The 25428-nt window shown below is 51.1% G+C and overlaps 1 protein-coding gene across 4 annotated transcripts in view; it reads left to right on the forward strand.

Moving 5' to 3' along the window:
• TTC28 (tetratricopeptide repeat domain 28) overlaps nt 1–25428 on the forward strand; it is a 109662-nt gene that overhangs the window by 32331 nt on the left and 51903 nt on the right. Inside the window, exon 1 of one of the 4 annotated variants that reach the window (XM_053369175.1) lies at nt 4730–4752. The exons of 2 other annotated variants lie outside the window; for them this stretch is intronic. In XM_053369175.1, coding sequence (XP_053225150.1) covers nt 4747–4752 — 6 coding nt within the window. In that variant the 5' untranslated portion in view covers nt 4730–4746. Of the gene's footprint in view, nt 1–4729; nt 4753–9565; nt 9787–25428 lie in introns of those variants that run through there. One more of the 4 variants, XM_053369174.1, reaches the window with a different exon arrangement.

The raw sequence follows: 25428 nt of genomic DNA on the forward strand, positions 1-25428 counted from the left end.
TCCGGGTCATGTGGCCAGCAGGACTCAGCATGACTTCTGGCGAGCATGACTTCTGGCGAACCAGAGCAGCGCACGGAACCACTGTTTACCTTCCCGCCGGAGCGGTACCTATTTATCTACTTGCATTTTGACGTGCTTTCGAACTGCTAGGTCGGAAGGAGCAGGGACTGAGCAATGGGAGCTCACCCCGTTGCGGGGATTCGAACCGCCGACCTTCTGTTCGGCAAGTCCTAGGCTCTGTGGTTTAACCCACAACGCCACCCGCGTAGCTTTGACCACAAACCTGGTCAGGGAGGGAGTGGGGAGTGTTGGGTTGAATTGTGTCTGGAGGTAATGCAGGGGCCATGTCCTGTTGTGCACCTGGGCAGCAGGTGAGGGTTCTCCCCTTGGGTGGGTCTTCCAAGAGAAAATGCTTGGAGGCTGTAGCTGCAGGAGCAGCAGCATCTGCCAAAGGGTAGCAGACGTCTTCCGCAAGCTTGGATCTGTGCATGAGAGAGACAGACAGATGGACAGACAGATCATTGGCATGTCCCATATTCTGTGGCATTAAACTGCTTATGCCTAAACTTTCAGTAAATGCCAATGGACTCAAGGCACACATGGCAAAAATGCTGCAGATGCTGGGACGTTCCCTGTCAGGTGTGACTTGGCACTACTTTCCCTAAGAGAGGCGTTTGGTGACCCTTGTTGCCCTGTTCAGGGTCTGATAAGGCCCTGGGCCTGGTCCTCTTTTCAGGAGGGGGGGCACAGGCCAGGACACCAGTCCTCTTGCCCTGCACCCACAGCTGCTTCTTAGGAATGGCCTCCTTAGTGAGGATAGGGGGAGCTAGCTGCTCTCAGCGTGGTTTTCTGTATAAATTGGGACTGGTTTGGCAGAGTGTTTAGCCATGGCTACTGCACAGAAGTTTCCCCCATGGACAGGAGGGAGGTTTCATGTGGATTGGGAAGAATGGGGCGCTGCAGTGGTCACTCGCATCTTCCTGATGTCTTCCCAGCAGAGTCTGCAGGCGGACACCAGGCACTTTCTCCTTCCTCGCTTGCAGCCAGCCACCTTGCTTCTCCTTGCAAATCAGTAAGAGAAGACTCTGCAGCAGAGGAGCCTGAGAACGGTTGCTGGCTGTTACAGGATCCTGTGCAGAACCCCTTGGGGAAGGACGAGCAGAATGGATGTTGTAACCTCCATATGTTTCCAGAGCGTGGAGGAGAATTTTGAATAGACAAAACAGATCTTTTGCAATACAATAGTTTTATTGTGCAGCCTTTTGAGGAAGGGAGAGCTGAGCGAAGCTTACCTTTCCTTCAGTCCATTTGCATTGGAAACAAGCAGCCCAACTCCACAGCAACTACAGGGAGCTGCCCACCTGCAGGACGAGGAGGAGGAGGCCTTCTGCTCTTAGGTTTCCGTTTTGCTGTGTTCTCCTTTCAGACACTCCATGTGAATGGAGAATGTTCTCCTCACCACAGTTGTGAGGGCTGAGATTTCTGCAGCTGCTCAATTGAGGAGAAGCAATGAAGAACCGAGATGGCCACTGGGAGGATCAGAGATGCATCAAAGGCTTGTTCAGCAAAGGGAGTATGTTGTGGGCTTGCAGTTGTGTTTGCATTCCCCTTTAATTTGCGTACTTCGTATGGCCCTCAAACCACACCCATCTTAGTACTCCCCCCCCCTGTAAATTTGGATTTACTTGATATGGGGGAATTGTGGGAACGTGGGCTCCAAATTGCTCCACTTCAGGTCATAGGTGATTAGTTTTAGGCGTTTGGGGAGGGGGGCTCAATTGTCACTTTCATTTCTTTTTCCACTGTGCTTGCAACTCTTTCCAGTATGCTTAGCCTTCTCTGTAGTTTTCTTTGGATCTCTCAGATTTACACAAAACCAGAAAACTGCACAAGCAAACCACGTTTTACATTTCTCCAGCAGATATTGCACAACAATCCGAGAAGTGTTTACTGAGAATTTATAGCTGCCTTCCTGTGTGCTTTTACACACTTGTTGGATGGGGGAAACTAAAAAAACAACCCCCCACACCTGAGGTGTAGCTGTCTCTGCCCAACTGGAAGTTCCTATTCGTGTACCAAAGTGAGCGGGTTTGGACTGCTACAGTCCAATCTGAATGTGGGGAGAAGCACAATAATAGCTAAATAATGCTCCATTGTGGACAGGCCTTGAGAAAAAAATCAGAGCATGGGGTGGTTTTGCCTGCTTTTAGCCAGCGGATGTGATTCAGTATCTCTGGACATTACTCCTGTTTCTGGAGAAAGTTGCCTCACTTTGGACTCATCCACACTTACCTTTGCTCTGTGCTTTGTAGGCACAGCTCTGGGCTTCCCAGGTCTGTCCATGCCTGAGCAGTGTTGGGTTTTTCCCCCTAATGAAGCTTATCCCTGGGGAAACTGCATTTTACTGCTGAATCAGAGCAAACGGCAGTTGGGTTTTCTGCAGATGACCCCTCTGAGATGCCAGCAGGACTGGGTTTAATGGGCAAATGGGGCGGATTTGAATGAGCCAGGTGTCAGGGAGTGGGTGCTGTTGTTGGGGCCTGCAGACCCACTTCTTTGAGGCTAAGAGGGAGGGAGTGAGAGGACTGCTGCTCTCTCCGAGGACTGGAGTGGCACTTGTTGGTTATTGGTACCTACTCACCTGTGCCTTGTTGCACCCATCCCAGCAGCTGCAACCGCCACCTCTTGCACGCTGCATAGAAGGGGCTGGGAGGCAGAGGCGTGTGGAGTGGGGTGTTAGGGTGTGGGGAGGAGGGAGGTCTCCTAAAGGAGAAGGAAATTAGAAAGTGAGATAAAAGGTTGACGTTGTTATCAAACATAAATCAATAAATAGATAGATAAGATAGATAGATAGAGGAAAGATGTTACAGGTGAGCGTGAGGAAAGAGTCCTGGCCATTTGGGGGAAAGGATAAAGTGCAAGTTAAGTATGAAAGGATAATGGGGGAGAAGTTGTTGAAGGAGCTAAGTCAAAATACTTTGAGAGGCACATGGGGTGGGAAGGGAAATGTATGAAAGAGTCAACCTTTTCCATTCAGAGCCTCTGAATGAACAAATTCTGCATAAAGAGGTGGGCCAAAATACTTCCAAAGCAAAATGTCTGTAGTTAGGTTTGAGGAAAGCTGAGCTAGATAACTCCTTGCCACAAGGAATATGGTGTGGCAAATAATTTAGAAATTTACAAAGATGGATCCGATGTCAGTAGAAAATGTTGGTAATTGCAGAGCTCTGATTCCACCCACCTGCCCCCATTTTGAGACTGGCGGGCCTCAGTAATTTCCATCCATTTTCTTTTTCTTTTTTGGGAAGTCTGAGATCCCCTATGATAAAGGTAGCTTTCCTCTTCCAAATCTCCATTTGCCCTTGGCTGGGGGCTGCCCGCTCTCCACGGACAGGCATCTTGCCCTCCCGGCTTCCTGTCTGCCAGAAGAGGGTCTTGGAGGCCCACTGACCCCTCTGCTGCCTCCTTTCCATTTTTTCTAGGCAGGACAAAGCCCAGCGCCCTTTCTCAGAGAATCCCAGCATCAAGGAAGAGGGGCATCTCTGGAACATATGAAGATGTGACTTGTCCTTCTCCTGTGCAGCCTGTGAAATAGTTAAGCCTGATGAAGTGCTAATGAAGAATTATGGAGTTATTTGTTTGACTTTGTCACTCGGGGCTCTTTGCAAATGAGACTATTCATCTCACAGTGCAGCCAGTCGTGTTTCTTAAAGGGAATTAATTAATGCCGTTTGTCTTCCTACCCAGATCTCTGGTTCTTCTCCTTCCCAGGCCTGGTCTGCCATCATGCCAGCCACCCTCCTGTTCTTTCTCAAATGGTTTCTTCTCTTCTGCAGTTTCGCTTGTGGGTGGCCACTTTTATCTGATCACCCACACACTTCCAACTAACTCCCTTGGGTGCCTGAAAGAGCTGGCGAGGGAGGGGGGTTGTTTCCTTTGGAAGGGGCCATGTGTGGAAAGGGTCTTTCCAGGGCCAGCTCCCAGCCATGAGGATGATGGCTTGGCAAGTTCTCAGGTCTCTCTCCTCCCCTCGCTGGCAGCAGGCTCTCTTTCTCGGCCCCTCCTCACTGGCCAAATTCCCCCCCCCCAAGTCCATTAAAGGAGGAGGAGGAGGAGGAGGCATGTAGCTTTGTTGATGGAGGTTCAAGGCATAGTGGAAACTGAACCAGGCACCGAAGGGTCTTCAGACGGAGCAGAGAAAGGCAGAGTCTGCAACTGACAGGACCATGTGCCCTGAGGATCTAGCTGTCACAACGCCCAGCAGCGGCTGTCAAGTCTTGATGCTGAAACCATTGATGATCAGGGTGATCCCCTGATGAATGGTTGGTGTCAGCTATGGACTTTTGACTGGAAGTGATTTGGTGGCCTCTGCAGTTGCTAACTGCTGAGGTTCCCCTAGCAAATGGAGCAGGTCTCCTGGCGGAGGCAAGGGCTGCCACGGTCTTCTTCATCTAGCCCCTTCTGGCCACTGAAAGCTTTCCGATGTGGTGGGCACAAACGTGAGCCCTGTGGATCCCCCCGGGTGCGCCTCAGAGATGCTGTGCAAGTAGAAGAAGCCATGTTTCCTTGTTTTCTGCACGGACAAAAATGGATGTGTCGTTTTCCAGCAAAGGTCTGGGACAAGCACAGGTGGGAAACATGCAGCTGTGTCCCTGGGTGCGTGTGCGCATGCATTCATGTGGCAGTGCTGAGCGGCTTTCCCTCTCGTCCTGCAGCAGGTGGAGCTTATTGTCTGTCCACTGAACAATGCAGGTATTTGATGGCTGAGTGGTTGTGCACGGGGTTTGGGTGTGGTGTTATTTCTGGCATTTGGAAGAAGCTGTGCCCCCCAGGCAGCTAAGAGGTGGTGTGTGTGTGTGTGTGTGTGTGTGTGAGAGAGAGAGAGAGAGAGAGAGAGAGAGAGAGAGAGAGAGAGAGAGAGACAGGCAGACAGACAGAGAGAGAGAGAGAGACAGAAAGAGGCAGAGAAAGACAGATAGACAGACATTGATGTCTGCCTGCAGTTTCAGGCACAGAGGTGGGGGAAGGAAGGCTTTCCCCCTTGTCTTTGAACATCCCCGATCTTTACAGTTTCAGACTATACATTTCTGCATGTCTAGATGTGGTCCTCTCTGTTGATAGTTAAAGCAATGGGGTTGGGGTTGCCTGGCAACCACAGGGAGAACTAGGAGGAGGGAGGGAGGAGCTGTAGCAGAGAGAGAAAGAGAAAGAGAGAGAGAGAGAGAGAGAGAGAGAGAGAGAGAGAGAGAGAGAGAGAGAGAGAAGCAGCAGAAGAAGGAAGGAAGGAAGGAAGGAAGGAAGGAAGGAAGGAGTCCCTGCATGGTTAAGCCACCTCCATCCCACCCACATGGAGCAGAGCTGCCCCCCACTTTTTCTGGGGCCACCAGGGGCTTGCTCCTATCATCCCCACTGTGGTGAAAGCTGCATTTGTGAATTTCATTTCTTGCTTCTTCATGACCTTCGCATGTCCACCCCATAACGTGGCATTTCCTGGACTGAGCTTAGGTTTCCTCAGGTGGGCGTTGACAACCGCCTCACTATAACCATGGGCTCTGTGGAGACTGCCCAGCCCTGGGGTCTGACCCTTTGACTGACCCAAGCTGGGCTGAAAGCCAAAGCCTCTTTCTCTGTGCATGAGGGCAGAAGCTCCATGGGGTCAGGTGGAGTTTCTGCACTGGGAGTGGTTCTTGACCCACATCTTGATCAGATTAAATGTTTCCATGGCAACAGGATGTGTGCTTTCTAGGAATGGAGGAGAGGGGCAGTTATGATGGGGCGGTTGGGGGGAGGGAAGGAGTCCTTCCAAACAATGCATTTTCTGTTCAGCATCCTAAAAATTTCAGCGAGGTAACCAAAGCCTCTTAAAAATGGGGTCACAATTAATGTGGCTCATAAAATCCATTGCCTTCTCCCCGAAGATGTCGCATTTTGGGCCTCCAATGAAAACAGAAGTTAAAATCCATTTCCTGTCAAGTGAACCGCAGGAATGAACCGGGTGCCTGGGGACTCTACCATAAATAATTCACAGGCACAACATCACATTAAAATAATGCTGCTGAGCTCAGGATACAAGCCCTCACCGGCCAGGAAATTCCAATTTTCCCACTCCAGCCTCTCTCCTGAAGCTGAAGCCCTCTCAAGGCAGGTCGCGAGACTGCTGCGGTGGGAGGGAGCAGGAGGGCACCCCTTACCCCACAGGCCATGAAGGAGGGCACCCCATGCCCTACTCTGTCCCTCTTGACCCTCGCTCCCCAGAACACAGCTCCACCCTGCCGGGACAGCACCTTCTGGGGCAGCAGGGAATTGAGCCTCCCTTGGATGCCATCAAACTCCAACTCCCATTGGTCAGTGTGGCTACCTGGGTGACCGCAGGGACAGCCGCCATCCCCGTGGGCAAGATTGCTGCCAGCATGGGGCTTCTCCCAGAGTGGCTTTTCCCCCAGATCATAGAATGGTAGGCTTGGAAGGTACTGCAAGTGCAATCTAGTCCAATCCTCTGCAGTCCAGGAGGCTCTTGCCCAACGTGGGGCTCAAGCCCATGACCCTGAGATTAAGAGTCTCATGCTCAACCAACTGAGCTTTCCCAGCTTCTTTAGTTCTGTTCACTTGTGCATGTCAGCAGCTTCCCAAGGCCTTCCAGCAGTGCCTTTGTGCCTTGAGACCTCTCCAGCCCTTCCTCAGGGTATTCTGAGGTCTGGCCAGCTGGCCTTCTCTGCCAGGGCTCTCAGGCTGCATTCTAGCCCATCCTTGGCTGCACCCAAACCTCAGCTTTTCCAGGATGGCTGTACCGCTTTGGGGGCATTTTGAGTGCAACAGCAGGATGTGACCTTACCCCATGGGAAGGTCTTGTGGTGGCCTCTTGTGGCCTTGCGCTCATCTGCCCTCCTTCCTCCCCGGAGTCAGCTGCACCCCGTAGCTCTTGGCTGGCCTCTGATCTGCTCAGAAGATCGCCAGGATTTCCTGCAAGCCCAGAGTGACTCAAGGCCAGGTCAGGGCAGCTTTGCAAGGAGAGGGAATTCAGAAAGCCAAAGACCATTGTGAACATTTCTCTTGAAAGCAGGATAGAGATGAGACCCAGGGAGTTTATAGGATTCTGCCCTTCCTGTTTTGGCTGCGATTCTAAAATGGTCTTAGCAGAAGGGACGATCAGAAGTGGGGATCCACAAGGTCGTTTCTCTTCTCTTCGCTTTCCATGTTGTACAGTGACCCTTTCAGGGAGAGGCAGAGTTTCCCAGAGCTCTTTCTCAAATCTTTCTTTCTCTGTGTGTTTCGCATCTGTTGGGGTCATTCTGAGTGCTGCAGCGACCAAGACCTCCCCATCCTGTTCTCTTAGCTGCAGGGGAGGGAGGGAGCGCTGTGCTGTGCTGCGCTGTGCTGTGGCAGCCCCTGCCTCCTCTTCCAGGGGCATCATCAGTAGCAAGCAGGGAGGCGATTCTCTATTGCAACAAGATTAAGCTTAATCCTGCATTAACCTATTTGATCATTTTGCAGCCCAGCTGAATAAATTGCAATTAATGGCAGGCACCTGGAGCCCTGTGATAATCCTGTGTGCGAGTGCGTGTGAGAGAGTGAGCAGCCTCCCCTACAGCAGCCCTTCAAGCCCACCAGCCTGGCAGTTGGTGATAAATGCTGCTGGCACAACTTTTATCTCCAGGCAGGGTGCTCTGCACCTCCTTGAACCAAGTGACACAACATCTCTCTAATTAGTGCTAAGCGGGGAGTTTTCCCGAGCCTCTCTTGCCCTGTCAGATGGGGAATTTTCCAGATAAGCTGACCCTCATTTTGCAAAGGCCTGTCTCTGGATTATACCCCTGAGAAAAGAGCTTTATTCTGCCTGGATAAGCAAAGTATTTTTTCCAAAGTGATTTGCAGTCTTTTGAAGTGAGTCACCCTATACAGAGCCCAGATAGCCTCTGTGCAGCCAGACCTGCCTTCATGGCCAATGGGGAGCTGGAGGGAGAGGCAGCCCCTTCTCCCACTTGCCTTTAAAGCAATGTTGAAAAAACAGGCTGGGCCTCACTTTTTACTTGAATGGGTGGTAAGTCATGGGTTAAAATGGATGAAGAAACTGACAGGCAAGTGTTGGAACAAGGCACTGCTAGGGCATGCACACATGGGGACTTGTTTAGCTTGGCATGCGCACCTTGAAAACATTTTTAATTGTTTTTAAAATACACATTTCTTGAAATACCAGATTTGCACAAAACAGCAGTGAACAATTGGTCAAAAACACGTGTTGCTCCAAGAAAGGCAAGCTTTTGCAATTGTTTGCACGAAATGCTGCCTCTTCCTTTCCCACCTCCTGTGCTTGCAAGGAGAAATTGTTAATTTTAATTTTAATATAGTTGTTTTGTGCAAAAGCACTTCTGTGCAAAGAGCTGTTTTAAAAATAAAAGCACAATGAATGTGCCTTCAGCAACAATGGGCCATGAAGGGCCACCTGCATCCCTTTCTTTGCTCTGATGACAACAAAATGAAAGCAGGATTCGGGGCAAGAGATGGCACTCAGCAAAATTGTCACCCCCAATGTAAAAAAGCCCCGCCCACTACATGTGCTTCAGCAGCACTTTTCTATGGGATTTTCTTCCTTTAGCAGGTCATCCATAGATTGGGAAAATCCGGATTTAGTGGGGGAAAGTGCTGACTGCCACTTTGATGCTGAGGATGACACAAGGAGCTCCGGCTCCAAAGGGGGCTGAGCCCTACGGCAGTTGTGCTGCGGGGAGCAGCTGGGGCTTGGCTCTCCATCCTGGCCTCTGAGGGCAGCTGGAAGGGGGTCCTTGTGAGCAGGTGGGCGCCGGAGAAGCCAGGCCTGGGCCTTGGGGAAGCCCCCTGGGGCTGCCCACTCTGCTTTTACAGGAGGTGTTTGCACAACAGCCATCGTAGCCCTGGAAGACTAGATAGATAGTGGGAACGTGTGGCTTTGCTAGGGAGACAAAATAGGTTTCTTTTGTGCTGGGCCGGACTCTTTCCTTTGTTCGGCTCGGTCCAGCCTGCTCGGCCCCCGATGCCGGGCTCCCCTCGGGAGCTGCGCTTGGCAAGCCGGCGCGAACCTGGGCGGGAGGCAGCCTCGGGGGCGCGGGCCTCGCTTGCCCAGGCGGCGCTGCCGGGGACGCGGCTGGGCGCCGTCCCGAGGCGGCGAGGAGGCTTCCCCGACTCCGCAAAGGGAGGGCGCCGGAGTGGCGAGCACTAGGGCCCGGGAGGCGCCCCGCTCCCGAGCTGGAGCAGGCGGGCTGCGCGGAGCGAGGGAAGGAAGTCATTAGTGCAGCGGCGGCGGCGGCGGGCGGAGAAGCAGCGCCGCGGGCTGGCCGGGGCGTGGATGTGGGGCTCGGGCAGGCGGACAGGCAGGCGCTGCTGCTGCTGCTGGGGGCTGTTCTGCGCGCAGGGCCCGGAGCCCCGCAGGGGCGCGCGGTCCGTGGGTCTTTCCTGCGGGCCGGGCTCGGCGGCGGCGGCGGCGGGGCTGCATGGCCGCGGCAGGGCGGGCGGCTTCCCGGCGCGGCCGCCGCCCCTCGCCCTCCGGCCTGCCTGGTGCTCTGCGGAGGATGCCGCGCCTCCCGGACTCCCCGCGCGGCCGCCCAGCGGCGCGCTCCGGCCCCCGGGCGCCGTGAGCGGCGGAGCCGGAGCTGTCCCGCCCCGAGGGCAGGCAGGCAGGCAGGCAGGCAGGAGGCAGCATGAGTGCCGCTGCCCGAGCCCTTGAGCCCGCCGCCAGCAGCGCCAGCCCCGTCCCGGCTTGATGCTCAGGAGCCCGGCTGTACAAATATGATGAAATGGCAGCCCCGGAAGAAGGTGAGCGCGCGCGGCCCCGGCAGGCGACTGGGGAGGGGGCTCGTCCCGGGGGCATCTCCCCCCCGGGGGCTGGTGTGGGGAGGTGGCTAAAGCGGCAAGGGGGGCCCTGCTGCCCGGACTCCGCCCGGGATCCGCGCATGGCCAGGGAGGCTCCTGTCATCCGCTGGCTGGTGCTCCTTCCTTCCCTGCGGGGAGACGGGGGTGGGGAGGCGCTTTGCCCCGCCACGTGTGGAGCGGATGCCCCCCTGGACCCGTCTCGGTGCAGCCTTGTCCGCTGCGCACGTGCCAGGCGGCTGCCCTTCTGTGTGCCACTGCGGTTGTGCTGGGCTGCTGCTGCTGCTGCTGCTTTGAGCTCACGTCTCAGCTGGCAGTAAATCTCCCTCTTTCAGGCCATTTCCTTATATGGCCGCTTTGTTGGAAGTAGAGTTTCCTAAGCTGATGGTCCTTCTGCAGGCAGCGCCAGCCAACTGTGGCGCTGGGTGGGGAAGGGACGGCTGCTGTGGGTGATGGGGGCTCCTGGGGTTCCCAGAGCGGCTCGCTGCTTTACCTGGATGGCTCACCGCTGAGCAACAGGACCTGTCAGTCCCCTGTGCTGCATATTGCAGCTGTGCCGGCCACCAGATATCGCTCTTCCTTGGTACTCTGCTGTGCCACGGAGCTGGCGCAACCAGGGCCATTGCCTATCTTTGCTTGCCAGGGACTTCCTGCCTTTTGCCTCAGTGCGGGAGCTGGGAAGGGGCAGGCGGGCGGGCGGGCGCCCTTTCTCACACCCATGCACACACCCTGCCTGCCTGCCTGCCTTCCCACCCACCCTCCTCTGGCAGTGCCCTCTCCACCTCTCCTGCATGTTTGTCAAAGCCTGTTTTTGTCATTCGGTGGAGCTGGCCAAGTCAAGTCCTGTGGTTTGCACTTTGGACCCCCCTTTGGGCTGCAGTTGCAGAAGCCTTGACTCAAACTGCTGAAACATTATTCTTGGCAGCTGGAAGAGGCTCTTCGAAGTGTCGGGGTTCTCTCTGCAGGATCGGTTCACCCAGGCGATGCTTAATCACAAAACCAGAGGCTGGAGTTTGTTCTTTGTGCTCACGTCTCAGCCACAATCCTCACCAGGGCTGGTTCCACCCTCTGCCGGAGAAAGATCACTTTGCGCTTGGCCTCGGCTATCAAATGTCTCCTGAATCTGCTTGGTCTGTGAGATGATGGAAACACTCCCTCTCCATTTGCTCAGACACAGCAGGAAAGAGCTCCCTGGCACAGGCGGCTGGCAGCCCCCGCTGCATTTGTGGCGTGAAAGGGGCTGCCTGCTCGGCTCCAGACTAAGAGTGGTGCCAGGACGGTGCCATCTGTGATGCCAACCAATAGCACTTGACCGTCGTTCCCGCACCATTTGGCTCTGAGGTGAGGCCCAGCCACTTGCCTGGTGAGCCCAAACATGGTCAGCTCTGAACTGCTCCAAAGGGCTCTCTTCTCTGCCCCACTCTTGTGGGTTGCTTGCTCTCCATAGTTTTACAGGAGCCTCTTTGTTCGGGGGGCGGGGATGGCAAGGGAAGGCTGGCAGGTGGGGAGAGTGTACCGTAAATGCCCATGCGTTTGGAGCTGGTGGTTCTGGCGTGGGCACCCTATGGAAAGCACGCCTCTTCTGCTTGTATCTGTATCCAGTTATGCCACTTTCATCAATACCACACCAGGCAGTGTCCCTTAAAGGCAAAAATAGATGGGCACCAACCCCCTGCCCCCAAGATGACCCCTGGGGAACCGGCCTTGAAAAAGGAGTGGTCTTGTTTCAGAGTTGCCCCTCCTTGTGGTACATGTAGCTTCTGGGGGGTTTCAGGCACAGAAGGTGTACAGTGGTACCTCGGGTTACATACGCTTCAAGTTACAGACTCCACTAACCCAGAAATAGTACCTCAGGTTAAGAACTTTGCTTCAGGATGAGAATAGAAATCGTGCGGCGGCAGCGCAGCAGCAGCAGGAGGCCCCATTAGCTAAAGTGGTGCTTCAGGTTAAGAACAGTTTCAGGTTAAGAACGGACCTCCAGAACGAATTAAGTACGTAACCCGAGGTACCACTGTATCCTCTTTTGGCTCATCTTAACTCTTCTCAAGTCTTTCTTTCCCTTGACAGGGTCTTGCAGGCTTTGAGATATTTAGCCAGCTCCATCCCATTCTGTCGGTTTTGCTTTGGGGGGGTGGGGAGAGCTCTGAATCCAGCACTAATTCAAGGAGGTTCCTGCCTTGAATTTTTCTTCCCCTCCCCCTGCCGACAACTATAAATAAGAAAAAGAACAGGGAGACAAATTCTTCTTCTTGATTAGTTATTAGTTATTCGCTATCCTGGTTAGCTCAGCTGGTTAGAGTGTGGTGCTTCTAATACCCAAGACTGGAGGCTTGATCCCCATAAGGGACAGCTGCATATTCCTGCATTGCCGGGGGTTGGGGCCCGTCATCATTTGAACACCAGAGATACGGTAATCTGTTTGGGGTTAACAGGGTGCCCCCTCCAGGACTACAGCTCCTGTCATCCTTGACCATTAGTCATGCTGGCTGAGGCTCTTGGGAATTTTGGTTGCTGGAAACCACAGGAGGGGAGAGTGCTGTCGTGCTCCGATCCTGCTTGTGGGTTTTCCACAATAGGCCTCTGGTTGGCCCCTGTGAGAACAGGATGCTAGACTAGATGGCCCCCCTTAGGCCTGATCCAGCAGGCTTTTCTTATGCTCTTATGTGATGCCCTCCATATGTTTTGGATTACATTGAGCACCCTTGATATAAACTGAAGGTTCTGTAGTCTCTCTCTCTTTTTTTATAATAATATTTTATTAAGTTTAACAATAAGGAAAGACATCACCAATCAAAGGACAATAAAAGCACAAAACCAAGATTTCACAATACATAAATTACATAAAATACAAACATTTAACCTAAAAAAGAAAAAAAGAAAAAAAAACCACCAATCAACACACAAAAATAAAATAAAAAAAACACAAATCACTCTTTTCTAATTATTCAACATTGATTAACTTATTTTCCTGACTTCCTCACGTCTCCCTTTTTTGTATCCCTTTTTGACAGTTGGTTCAGCAAATTCATATCCTACCACTTTGTCCTTAAGTATCCTACCTCCCAAATTTATAATTTCAAACTTTTACTCTCGTCACTAAAACCCCTTCATTTCATTTCAATGTCATCAGCATTCATACATTTTACACTGCTTCTGTAAATAAATTTTAAATTTCCTCCAATCTTCTTCCACCAACTCTTCTCCCTGGTCTCGGATTCTGCCAGTCATCTCAGCCATTTCCATATAGTCGATTACTTGCATCTGCCATTCTTCCAAGGTGGGTAGTTCTTGTGTCTTCCAATGCTTTGCAATGAGTATTCTTGCTGCTGCTGTAGCGTACATAAAAAAGTTCTATCCTTCTTTGGCACCAATTGGCCAACTATGCCCAGGAGAAAGGCCTCTGGTTTCTTCACAAAAGTGTATTTGAATATCTTTTTCAATTCATTATAAACCATCTCCCAGAAAGCCTTGATCCTTGGGCACGTCCACCAAAGGTGAAAGAATGTGCCTTCAATTTCTTTACATTTCCAACATTTATTATCGGGCAAATGGTAAATTTTTGCAAGCTTGACTGGGGTCATTTTCATAATATTCTCTCTTAAGGCATTACATGCCGTAAATTTAATCCCAGTGGTCCACAACTGCTCCCAGTCAGCAAACATAATATTGTGTCCTATATCTTGTGCCCATTTAATCATGGCAGATTTTACCGTTTCTTCCTCAGTACTCCATTTCAACAGCAAATTATACATTCTTGATAATATCTTAGCACTGGGTTCTAGCAATTCTGTTTCCAACTTTGATTTTTCCACCTGGAAACCAATTTTTCTGTCTTGATTATAAACCTCTCTTATTTGAAAATAATGTAACCAGTCTCGCACCTTCCCTTTAAGCTTCTCATAACTCTGCAATTTCAGCTTGTCACCTTCCTGTTCCAAAATTTCACAATACTTTGGCCATTTAGCCTCCATATTAAGTTTTTTCATAGCTTTCGCTTCCATAGGTGATAACCACCTTGGAGTTTTATTCTCCAAAAAATCTTTATATCTTATCCAGACATTAAATAGTGCTTTCCTGACAATATGGTTTTTGAATGCTTTATGCGCTTTAACCTTGTCATACCACAAATATGCATGCCACCCGAATACATTATCATAGCCTTCAATATCTAGAATGTCAGTGTTCTCAAGAAGTAGCCATTCCTTCAACCAGCAAAAAGCTGCTGATTCATAGTAAAGTCTAAGGTCCGGCAGGGCAAACCCCCCTTAAAGGTTCTGTAGTCTCAAGCCTACCCATTCTGAACACAGGAGAGGTGCAAAAGGCTTCTGTTTGTGTGGCAGTGGCTAATATAGGCAAGTTCCCCCCATTGACTGGTGGCAGTGCCTAGGAGGCATGGATGCACCCTTCTGTTTTTGATTTGGCTGCCATTTTGTGTCATGCCACACCCCACCGGAGCCATTTTTAAAACTGATGCCCATGGTACTTTGGAAAAGAATGCAATTGTACTTAGGAACTATGTGCATTTGGGTTCCTACCTGATTTTGGGATCAATATTTGTCCTTGTCTGCTCCAAAGCCTTGGATTACCCTGGCTGACATTCACTCATCCATGGTATTAAGCAATGGTTGACCTGCAACATCTCTAGATACTTCATAATATTCTGGAGGTGCCGTATTTTTCGCTCTATAAGACGCACCAGACCATAAGATGCACCTAGTTTTTGAAGGAGGAAAACAAGAAAAGAAATATTCTGAATCTCAGAAGCCAGAACAACAAGAGGCATCGCTGCGCAGTGAAAGCAGCCATCCCTCTTGCTGTTCTGGCTTCTGGGATAGCTGTGCAGCCTGCATTTGCTCCATAAGACGCACACACATTTCCCCTTACTTTTTAGGAGGGGAAAAGTGAGTCTTATAGAGCAAAAAATACGGTAATTGGCCAAGACCTGGTGATTTGTTCTTCTTAGTTTTCTTTGTTGTTGTTGTTGTTGTTTAGTCGTTTTGTCGTGTCCGACTCTTCGTGACCCCCTGGACCAGAGCACGCCAGGCACTCCTGTCTTCCACTGCCTCCCGCAGTTTGGTCAAACTCATGTCCGTAGCTTCGAGAACACTGTCCCACCATCTGGTCCTCCGTCATCCCCTTCTCCTTGTGCCCTCCATCTTTCCCAACATCAGGGTCTTTTCCAGGGAGTCTTCTCTTCTCATGAGGTGGCCAAAGTATTGGAGCCTCAGCTTCAGGATCTGTCCTTCCAGTGAGCACTCAGGGCTGATTTCTTTAAGAATGGATAGGTTTGATCTTATTGCAGTCCATGGAACTCTCAAGAGTCTCCTCCAGCACCAGAATTCAAAAGCATCACAGCCTGTTTAAACTAAAGAAACTAAGGATCCTAGAAACTAAGATAATCCTTAGGAAACGCAGGAGCCCCTCTTTTCCCTTCTTGAAATTCTGCTCCAGGCAGGGGAGGGGGAAGTGTCTTGTGATGGTCCCAAGGGCCAGCCTGTCAGCATCCTGCACCGCTGCCCTTAGCCGAGCTTGATTATTTACAGGCAAGTTCTGCATCTGCCCCCAGAAGGGTTATTGATCTGGAGCTGCCTCATTGCTCCAGCGAAGTAGATGTGTGTTTGCTCTCAGTGTGTGAGCCAGATTCTTTTGTGAGAGAAGGAGTTGCCCAGAGTCCCCAGAGCTCACCTTGCCTATATGTGGCGCCTTGTGGTGAGGCGGACAGAGTTGTGACAGTGTATTGGGACTGCCCACTGCTTTGATGGGATCTCTCGCTTGACCTTCTTCTTGCCAGGGATTGTGCAGCAGGAGGTAACACACCTTGACTCCTCTTCGCACCATTTGTGAAATATTGCAGGCTGGAGAGTTCTGGGTTGTTTTCAAAACCTCTTTCCTCTTGAGATGACAGCTTTGGAGAGAGCTGCTGCTGGCTTTGAGCTGAGTTGCCGGGAGATGGGTGGGGGCAAAGCAGGAAGAGGAGTCCTTGTGGCGGCTGGAGGGGATGCTGCCCCCTTTCTGCTTCCAGTGGCAACCCCTCTCCCTTGCTCAGTGCCACTGCATCATTAGTGCATGCAGGTAGCATGGATATGTGGCCCTGTTGCAAAACTCCTGTGGGTGCCACCTGCCTCTGCTGAGCACCCCCCAGGGTTCTGGCTGCTCCAGCCGTGCCTGTGCACCATCACGATGGAAGCTCTGAGCACCTCCACCAGGGGGCTCCCCTTCTCCCTGAAGAAGAGCACCTACATAAGAGGCTAAGAAAAACCTTGTAGCTGCATTAGGCCAAAGGGGGCCCCTCTAGTCCTGCTCTCATCAAGGCAACCAGGTGCTTATTATGGGAAACCTGCCAGAAGGGCACAGGGTTGTTGTGCCTCCTTCTTTTTGGGTGCAGCGATATGTCCTCCTGGGTGGGTCCAGGCCATCCCTGGGGCTCCCCGTTTGTCCTCAGGGAAACGGTTGTGTGAAGTTGTGGCATAGACAATGCTTGGTATGGGCATGGATTCTGCCATGTCTCTCTTTTCCCTTCTGTGTGCAGCACACTGGCTCCCCCACAGGTAGCCCTGCTCTCCATCTCCCCTCATTCCCAGCCAGCATAGAAAAGGCTCAGAGCTGCAGCCAAAGGATCTCAGGAGGCCTCCCTTTGGACTGCTTTCCACTTTCTGTGAAGTTGAGGCTTGGTTAGGCTGCCTCACCTTCCTGCCAGGCCCAAGATTCACCAGCCTGGTTTGTGCTTTGAAAATCTCTGGATAGTTAGGTTAACAGAAAAGCCAGATGCTCTCGTGGGCAGAAATGCTGAGAGGAGGTCAAGCGATTTTGTTTCTGGCTCCGTTGCCTTGTAGTGTATTGGAAGCTGAATCCTGCAAATGGCTGTGGCTCCTGAGTGTTGTGGGGATTTGAGAGTGGAGGGGCTGAGCCACACCCTGCTCTGCTTCCCTGCGACTGGCATGGCTGGGGGGGGGGGGACTTTCCTTGGGCCTCTTTGTCTGGCTGAACAGACCGCTCTTCGTTTGTTCCTCTGTCAGCTGCGGGTGGGGCTTTTGGGTTTGCAAAAAGCCAAATAAGGGGAGGGAGATTGGACTGGGGCTGAAAGAAAGTCAAGCCTATGTGCGAATGATGAGCCCAGAGAGGGAAGGGGGGTTTGGGACCCATGAAGGCTGCTGCTGCTGGTGGTCTTGGAGGCTTCACATCTAGATAGGCAATGGAGTCTGGTGTGGGGAAGACTGTCTTTTCTAGGGCTGGTCAACCTGGGAGCAGATTTTCTTCTGCCAGGTCTTTATTCTGTGCCTCCAGAATAAACTGAGCTTTCATTGCCTACCTGAGAACTGGAGGAGGTCTGAGTTTTGCTTTGTTCTGATTGTGGAGCTTCCCACTGTCCCTGCTTTTGCCCGCATTCTGGATTCTGTGGAACAAATCCTGGCTACTGCCCCACCTGTTTCTCTCCCTGTTTGCCCCCCCCCATCATTTGGGGTTTAATTTTCAAAGAATTTGGCCTCCTTATCCTGCCAAATGGTTTTGTGACAGGCTTGAGGATGATAGTGGTGATTCAAAAAGGCTTTCTCTACCTTGTTTAAATGTCATGTTGACGTTGGCTCTAAGTGAGGAGTGGCCTTGTGACTGACACAAATACCATCCAATCAACACTGTGCAAAGCCACCTTCAGAAGTTGCCACATGTGGCACAGCTGTGATGAAATCAGATGGGATGCCTTCTGGCCAACAGGCACCTAGGCTTCCTTGTGGCACCCTTCTTTCTCTGCAAAGCCTCCTCCGATTTGGGGGCAAGCCCTGCTGTTGCTCCTTAAGGAGAAAAGGTGTGTGTTGGGGGTGGGGAGTCCGTATTTGTCTGGGGAGTGGCAGGCCTCTCTTGGACGGGCCTTTTGACAGCAGTTCTGCTCCCTTGGAGGAGCAAGTTCTTGCTTTCTTTGTGGGGAGAGCAGAATTGGGCACGTCCTCCCCCCTTGCTCTGAGGCCTTGTCTCTTTCTGCGTGGGCCACAGGCTGGAACTGCTGGGTTGGAGTGAGATTTATTTCATAAAATTTATATACTGCTTGAATATAAAGGAAGACCTCGGAAGGGTTTCCAAAGCAGGTGAGGTTCACAGCTGAAGGAGCTCCCTGGCACAGACTTCGTTGGAGGTGTACAGAGGTTTGTTTTGTGGCTCAGTTTTGCTGGCCAGGCTTCACCCCTCCTCTTTCCCATTTTTTGTTTCCTCTGGGGTGTGGGGTGCCTTTGGGAGAGTCTCCAAAGGGCTGCGTTAGGCTTTGTGGGGTGTAGGGTAGGAGTCTGAATGGTAGAATGGTCTAGTCCTTAAACACCAGGTTTGTTCTGGGCTCGGAGTCTAGCTGCACCACTGGTTCTGTGCCACCGGAGCCACCACTGAAAAGCCCTTTTTCTGGGGGTCCAGACCTCTTAACTGAAGATGGACCACCAGGAGGGCCACAGAAGTGTAGAGTTGGAAGGGATCCCAAGGATGACATAGTTCAGGCATAGGCAAACTCTGGTCCTCCAGATGTTTGGGACTACAATTCCCACCATCCCTTGCTAACAGGACCAGTGGTCAGGGATGATGCGAATTGTAGTCCCAAACATCTGGAGGGCCAGAGTTTGACTATGCCTGACCTAGTTCAACCCACTGCAATGCAGGAATCTCAATGCTTGTGGTCTACTAAGACCCCTTGATCCTTTTCACACGTACTACTGGCAAGCCAGTTGTTTCCCATCTTATATTTGTGCAGCTGGTTCTTCCTGCCTAAGTGCAGAACCTAATCCCCCCCCCACTGAAATTTATTTGCTAGTTTTGGCCTAGTTTTCCAATCTGTTAAGATCATCTTGAATCCCTAGTCTGTCTTCTGTGGCATTGGCTACCATTCCCAGTTCAGTGCCAGGTACAAATTTGATGAGCATCACCTCAGTTCCTTTGTGCAAGTCATTTATAAAGATGTTGAACAAGAACAGGCCCAGGACAGAACCCTGGGGCACCCCACTTGTCCCTTTTTTCCAGGATGACGAGGACTCATTAATGAGTACTCTTTGGGTTCAGTCAGTCCAGGCCACATTTTACCAGCTTCTCCACAAGAATATCACGAGGGACTTTGTCAGAAGCCTTACTGAAATTAAGATACGCTACATCCACAGCATCCCCCTGATCCACCAAACTGGTAACTCTATTGGAAAAAAAAGAGATTTGTCTGGCATGACTTGTTTTTGAGAAACCCATGCTGGTTGTTAATAACCACAACATCCTTTTCTAAGTGCTCACAGACAGACTGGACCTTTCCTGGTATCTGTGCCAAGCTGACCAGTTGGTATTTCCTGCCCTTTTTGAAGATGGGGACAACATTTGCCCACCTCCAGTCTGCAGAGACCTCACCTGTTCTCCAACAATTCTCAAAGCGTAGAGGCTCTGAGATTACATCCTCAAACTCTATAGTACCCTTTGGTGCAGCAAATCAGGCCCAGGAGATGTGAATTCATTTAAAGTAGCTAGGTGTTCTCTTACCACCTTTTTTCCTGTCTTGGACTTCTGGTCCTTGCTGGCATCGTTTATACTGTTATCACCAGGTTGGGCACTGCTTTCCTTTGGGGTGAAGACAGAGGCAAAATAGCTGTTGAACAGTTCCTCCTCCTCTGTGACACCCAATAACATTTCTCTGTTGTCTTCATGGAAGAGACCGATTAATTGCTTGTACTTTGAACCAAAGCCAAAGAAACCTTTTTATTTTTAACCTCCCTTGCAAATCTGAGTTCATTCTGAGCTTTGGACCACCTGACCTTCTCCCTGCAATTGCTGGCTACTCATATATACTCTTATTTCATGATTTCTCCCGTTTCCCATTTCTTATACATGCTGCTCTTAAATCTCAGTTCATCTTCAAGTTTCCTATGCAGCCATAGATGCCTCCCTCTTTTATTGTGCCTCTTTCCGCCTTTGTGCCTCCAATATTTCACTTTTAAGAAACTCCCATCCATCTTTGAGTATTTCTGACCATACTACGTCCAGTAGTTTCTTACACTTTTTGAAATCAGCCTTCTTAAAATCCAGAGTGCATGTCCGACTACAATCAGCTTTCCCTTGCCTGTGTATAATGGAACCCAAATGCTATGATCACTTCCTCCCAAGGTTCCCACTACTTCCATTTCATCAATCAGTCCCTCCTTGTTGGTGAGAACCTGGTCCAAGAGAGGTGACCCCCTTGTTGCTTCCTTCACCTTCTGGGAAGTGAAATTGTCAGTGAGGCAATTGAGAAATTTGTTGGAGAATTTGAGTTCCAAGAGATATTGGGGGTATTTTAAGTTTCCCATGGCTTATCCTTCCTTTTTGAATGTTTGGTAATCTGCTCTAGGAAGGCATCATCCAAGTCCTCAGTTTGGCTTGGGGAGTCTATTGGCACCCACAGTAAGGTCATTGTGTTTCTCTCTTTTACAGTTTTTACCTGTATGCTCTTGATGTACCTTCCATGCTTCAAGTCATGGATCTCTTCACATCCTTTCTATATAGTGCTACATCCACTTTGCACATCCTTTATATATAATGCTGCTACTCCTCTCTTTTTGGTTAATTTCTTTTGAGCAGACTGTTCTCAACTTCTGTATTACAGTTAATGGTCTCATCCCACCAGGTTTCAGTAATGCCTATTAGGTCATATTTGCCATCCTGTATTAAGAGCTCAAGTTCTTCTTGCTTGTTTCCCATACTCTGTGCATTTGTGTTGAGACAACTGAAACCATGAGCCATTCCTCTGCACACTGCTGCTTTTGTCCCCCTCTGTAGGGAGTCACGTCTCTTCCTTCTCTGGGAAGTAGCAGGAATTGTTCTGTACACACTGATCTAAGAGCAGATCTTAGAGTACAGGCTGATCACTATGGATGAAGGTGTTCTTGCAGATATTTATTTAGATCTCAAGCCTTTTTGGGTTTTTAGTGTCAAAGTAAGCACCTTGAATTGGACCCAGAAAATGATAGCTAATATGCTGTCCCTATCAGCAGTCTTGCAGCAGCATTTCTGGGCTGCCTTCAAGAGCAGCTCCATGGAGAGCACATCACAGTAGTTGAGCATGAGTATCCCTGGCCAGGCTATCCGTGTCCAGAAATGGCTGTAGTTGCTGCATTTGGCTAGCTGAAGCCAGACATAAAGGCTCCTAGTCACCAAGGTCACCTTGGCCTTAGGTGTCAAGATGGTTTCAGAAGTACCTGTTGCTTCAAGCAGGGTGTAGCCCCATTAAGAACAGGTAATTCCGCCAGTTCTGAGGCCCTTCTTCGTGTGCAGCCTCCTTGAGAGGTCTGGAAGGTGACAACACGAGAACAGGCCTTTTCTGTGGTGGCTCCCCATCTGTGGAATGCTCTCCCCAGGGAGGTTCGCCTGGTGCCTTCATTATACACCTTTAGGTGCCAGGCAAAAACACTCCCCTTTAACCAGGCCTTTGGGTGATTGGCATCCAATGCCCTTTTAAAACGTGTTGGGGGGCGTTATTGGGTTGTTTTTGTTTTGATTATGTATTTTGTGGTTTTATATTCTGATTTTATCCTATGAACTGCCCTAAGACGTGCAGGTATAGGGCGGTATACAAATTTAATTAATTAATAATAACAATAACAATAATAACTCTGGGACTTGGGAACCTACCCCACGTCCATCTTGCCTGGTTCCCGTTTCTGTCTGCAGGCCCACAGGCTGCCTGCACACCTGGGCTTGAGCCTCTCTGTGCTTCTCCTGGTCCTGATGAGGGAGATGGAGAGCAAGGGAAGGGAGCGAGAGCGCCATGTGTCACTTCATCCCTGTCTTGCTTTTGCTGGGGAGGGAGGAGGGCAAAGGGCACCTGCTGGGTCTCTGGCAGCTGCCTTGGCAGAGCTGGGGGAGGGAAGTCTCTTGTGTCTTCTCTGCTGCTGGCTGTGCCTTCCCTCTGGCTTTCTCTCTCCACTTCCATGTCTTCTGCCGGAGGGCTCTTCTTCCATGGAGATTCTCCTGCAGATGATGGACTCCTCCTAGCAGCATGTCACCTTGCCTTCAGATCATTGTGCTGTCAGCAGCTGGGGGGGGCTGTGCATTTTGGTGCTGAATGTAGGGCAGAGCCATCCCTCTCTGAAAATGTGCTGGAGCCAGCCAAGAACAGCAGCTGGCTCTCAAGTGCCGTGTTGCTGGGCCTGCTTGCTGGCCTGGGGGGGGGGGGAACCCTCCTCCTTGTTCTCCAGACTGAAGGAGGAAGCAGGAGATGGGAGGGTGCTGATGGGTGCCTAGCCAGGGTGGCTGTGCAGCCATGATGGGGAAGCGGTGGCGGTGATTGTGGGGCTTGGCTTGCCTTTCCCTTCAGCTCACCAAGAATCCTATGGGCGCAGCTCGTTGGTCATTCTTGTGCTCTCTGTGCTGTTTTGCTTGGCTTTGAGCAGCTTCTGCAACAGCTGTTGCCATGTTTTCCCTAATTGCCCTCAGAAAAAAGAGCCCCTTGGAGGAGAAATGCCTTCAGGCATTGCACACTCCTAGCACAGAGAGGGGGGGACTGCTTCCCCACCCTACTCGGCTGTAATGGTGGGGCTGAGTCGTGGGGAGCGGGGGGGGCGGCTTTTTTTCCACAGAGATGGAAGAGTGATGAAGGCATCACCCAGCAATGGGCATTCATGAGCAAAGGCCCTGCTGCTGACCCCACAGCGACACCAAGCTCTGACCTCCTGCCATGGTGGAGAATTTTGGAGGGCACAAGAATGGCTTGCGATAATGGCACTCCTTCCCTCACCCCAACTGGTTCCTGTTAAGAACCATAATTGCAGCCATTGAATGAAATACTTCAAGGCGTCATTTCTCTTTGGGCTCCATTCCGAGTGGAGGCTAACAGCACCTGACACCTGAATTCCAGCCAGGTGGGAAAAGTGGAGGGCCCCCTTTATTTTACCTGCTTAGAGAGAGATTTCTACTTGGCACTTTGGTTAAAACCCAAGTTACAGGAAGGCTCCTTGGAACCACATCAGGCTGGCTGTACATTAAGATCCCTGCTGGAGGCTTTCCTTGTTCTCCTGCCTCCTGATGGCTGAAATGGGTGAGCAGGACTTGGGGTGAGGGCCCTTTTTCTGCGGTGGACCCACAACTTCATAGTTCACTGCCAGCTGATCTCTGCAAAGCTCCTGTCTCTTAGAATAGCTTTGAAGACCAGTTTGTTTGGGGTGGCTTAAGCAGGAGGGATGGATCATTTTTAAATGCTGCTCCTTTTCACTATTGGCTGGGCTGAATTTTGTGTTTATATTCTGGGCAGAATGTGGGGCTTTGTAGTATTGGTGTTTTATAAAAGTTGTGGGTCTCTTGCAGAAATTGCTCAGTATTTTGTATTCTTTTACATTTCACTATTGCAGAAGCTGTATTTTTACACGGTTGTTATGTCAACCACTGTGAGAGAGTTTTACTCAGAAAGGTGGCTGATAAATGCTTCAAAATAATAAATGGAATGAATTCTGATACCAGGAAGGTGGCTTCTTACAATTTGAAATGATACTGTCATGCAACCCTTCTCTTGGGCTCCCGGGGCTGGAGGAGGAGGAAGAGCAGGGCAGGTGCTGAGCCTGAATGGGGGCTGAGATGCTGCAGTCTGAAGCTTGGGCTGCTTTGAATTCTTGCTCCTTCCATGCAGGCCGGATGCCAGAGAGAGAGAGATAGGGGGGCCTCCTCCTCCTCCTCCTCTGCTTGACTTTATGGTTTGTAAGCTCCTCTTGATCAGCGAAATGGGAGCGCAAAGCAGAGCTCCAGCTCTGAGACCCTCCAGGATGGCTGGCTTTTGCCCCTTGGGTGCAGCCTTGGAAATCCTCCCCCTGAGGGGGTGGAAGTGGTGGGGGTCCGGCTTCCTCCTGGACCCACTTCAGGGTCACCCCTGGCAGAACTGCCCAGATTGCACCCCCAGCCACCAACAAATTAGCTCTTCTTTCCGCCTCTCCTCCAACCCCCCCATTCAATTCACCCACTATTTCAAACCTTTTCTTATGAGGCAATAATATTTTTATTTATAGATATATCTATGGACATATTTTAAAGCCCATTTTGCACCCTCACCTGCGACCCTGGCGGGGGCCCACCTCACCACCTCCTAGCTTTGGCCCTGCCACTGGGACCCCCCCTTCTGTTTTTCTCAGTCTTTCCATCTCCCACATTGGGGTGTGTCACAACCTCCCCAGTCCACACCTAAAGCCAAGAAGAGTCCATCTTGGGGCCTCAGGGTGTGATCTAGAGGTCTGCTGCCTTTTGACTGCTTTGTACCACCCTGCTCTGATCTTTCAGCAGAGCTCTGAAATCATAGGAAAATCAAGTTCTGCCATGACCCCAAACTCTCTGTGAAGATGAGATCTCTTAGCAGCAGCAGCAGCAGCAGCGTCCTTGCCCTTCCAGCCAGGGAGGTGTGTGTGTATGGGGTGTGTGTGAGTTTTATATGCTGCCCAGCAGAAGCCAGTGGAGTCCCTGCTCAGGGTTTTCCTTTGAAGGCTGTGCTGGGTTTCTGTCTTCGCATCCTTTGGGCTCACAGAGCTGTGTGTGAGCAGGAAAAGCAGCCGCTGCTTACCAAGTGGATTTTGATTCCTATTGTGAAGCTCCACGATGCCCGTGCTTGGCTTCTGTGTGGGAAGGAGCTGCCCGGTGGTGGAGGCAGCGAGGAAGGAGGAGTGCCAGGGCCACTTTCCCCTTCTGCCTTCGTCTGGCCCAAATCCAACAGGCATGCTCCAGGGCTTGAGGAGCTGAGTCTCCACGGCAGAGGTGGGCAGCCCTTTTGGTGGTTGGGCAGGGCAACCAAGATGTCTGTTGCATGATGGCACTATGTCACCATGTGATTGACAGGTGAGCTGCACCACTTGCTTTTCCGCAACCCTTGCGTGGGGTTGCCAAGCTTAGGAAGCGCAGTGCCAGGCGCTTTGCCAACCTCCCAACATGGGTGGCAGAAAAGGGAAGGGTGTGGGGCTCACAAGGCCCTTTGCCAGTCTTACCATCTCTTCTCCTCTCCAATGTCAGGGGCAGAAAGGAGGAGCGGTTGCCATTGGATGGAAAACGCTTCCTCCCTGCTCCTTGAAGAAGGGGTGCTCCTCCCAGCTGCTGGGTGATGGGCTCCTTCGATGCTCCACTCCTCTAACATGGGGCTTGACTTCATGTGAAGGGGGCATGAGGGTTCCCTCAAAGTGCCTGACAGGCCAAGAATGCTTCTCAGTTCCTCACACCTCTTTTCTTTTGTTTCTGCAACCAGTCTTGGGAGAGATCAGAGAAGACAAGGAAATGAATTGTGGCTGATTTTGGGATGCTTCATTCTGAACCATGCTCCTCTGCCTTTCTTTCCTCACACCCCACTTTTCGCACAATTAACAAGGAACGTGTGCGCCAAAGTCTTGGGCAAGCTGTTTACAAAGCCTGTTCCTGGCTGGTGCTCCCCCCCTGCCACAAGAAATCAGGGGGCAGCGGGTGGCTTCAACACCCAGTTGCAACTGGGCAAAACCCATGAGGACTTTGAGAGCGGCAACAGCCCTGAGGCCTCCAGAGCAGGCACAGCAAAGAAAGAGGGCCCTTTTCCTGGTGGAAACAGTTGCTGGAGCCTCTGAGGAGCTGGCCCAGTTCACAAGGCTGGATCTCACCCAACAAAGC

Source organism: Podarcis raffonei, chromosome 16 (genome assembly GCF_027172205.1).
Source record: "Podarcis raffonei isolate rPodRaf1 chromosome 16, rPodRaf1.pri, whole genome shotgun sequence".
Classification (NCBI taxonomy): domain Eukaryota; kingdom Metazoa; phylum Chordata; class Lepidosauria; order Squamata; family Lacertidae; genus Podarcis; species Podarcis raffonei.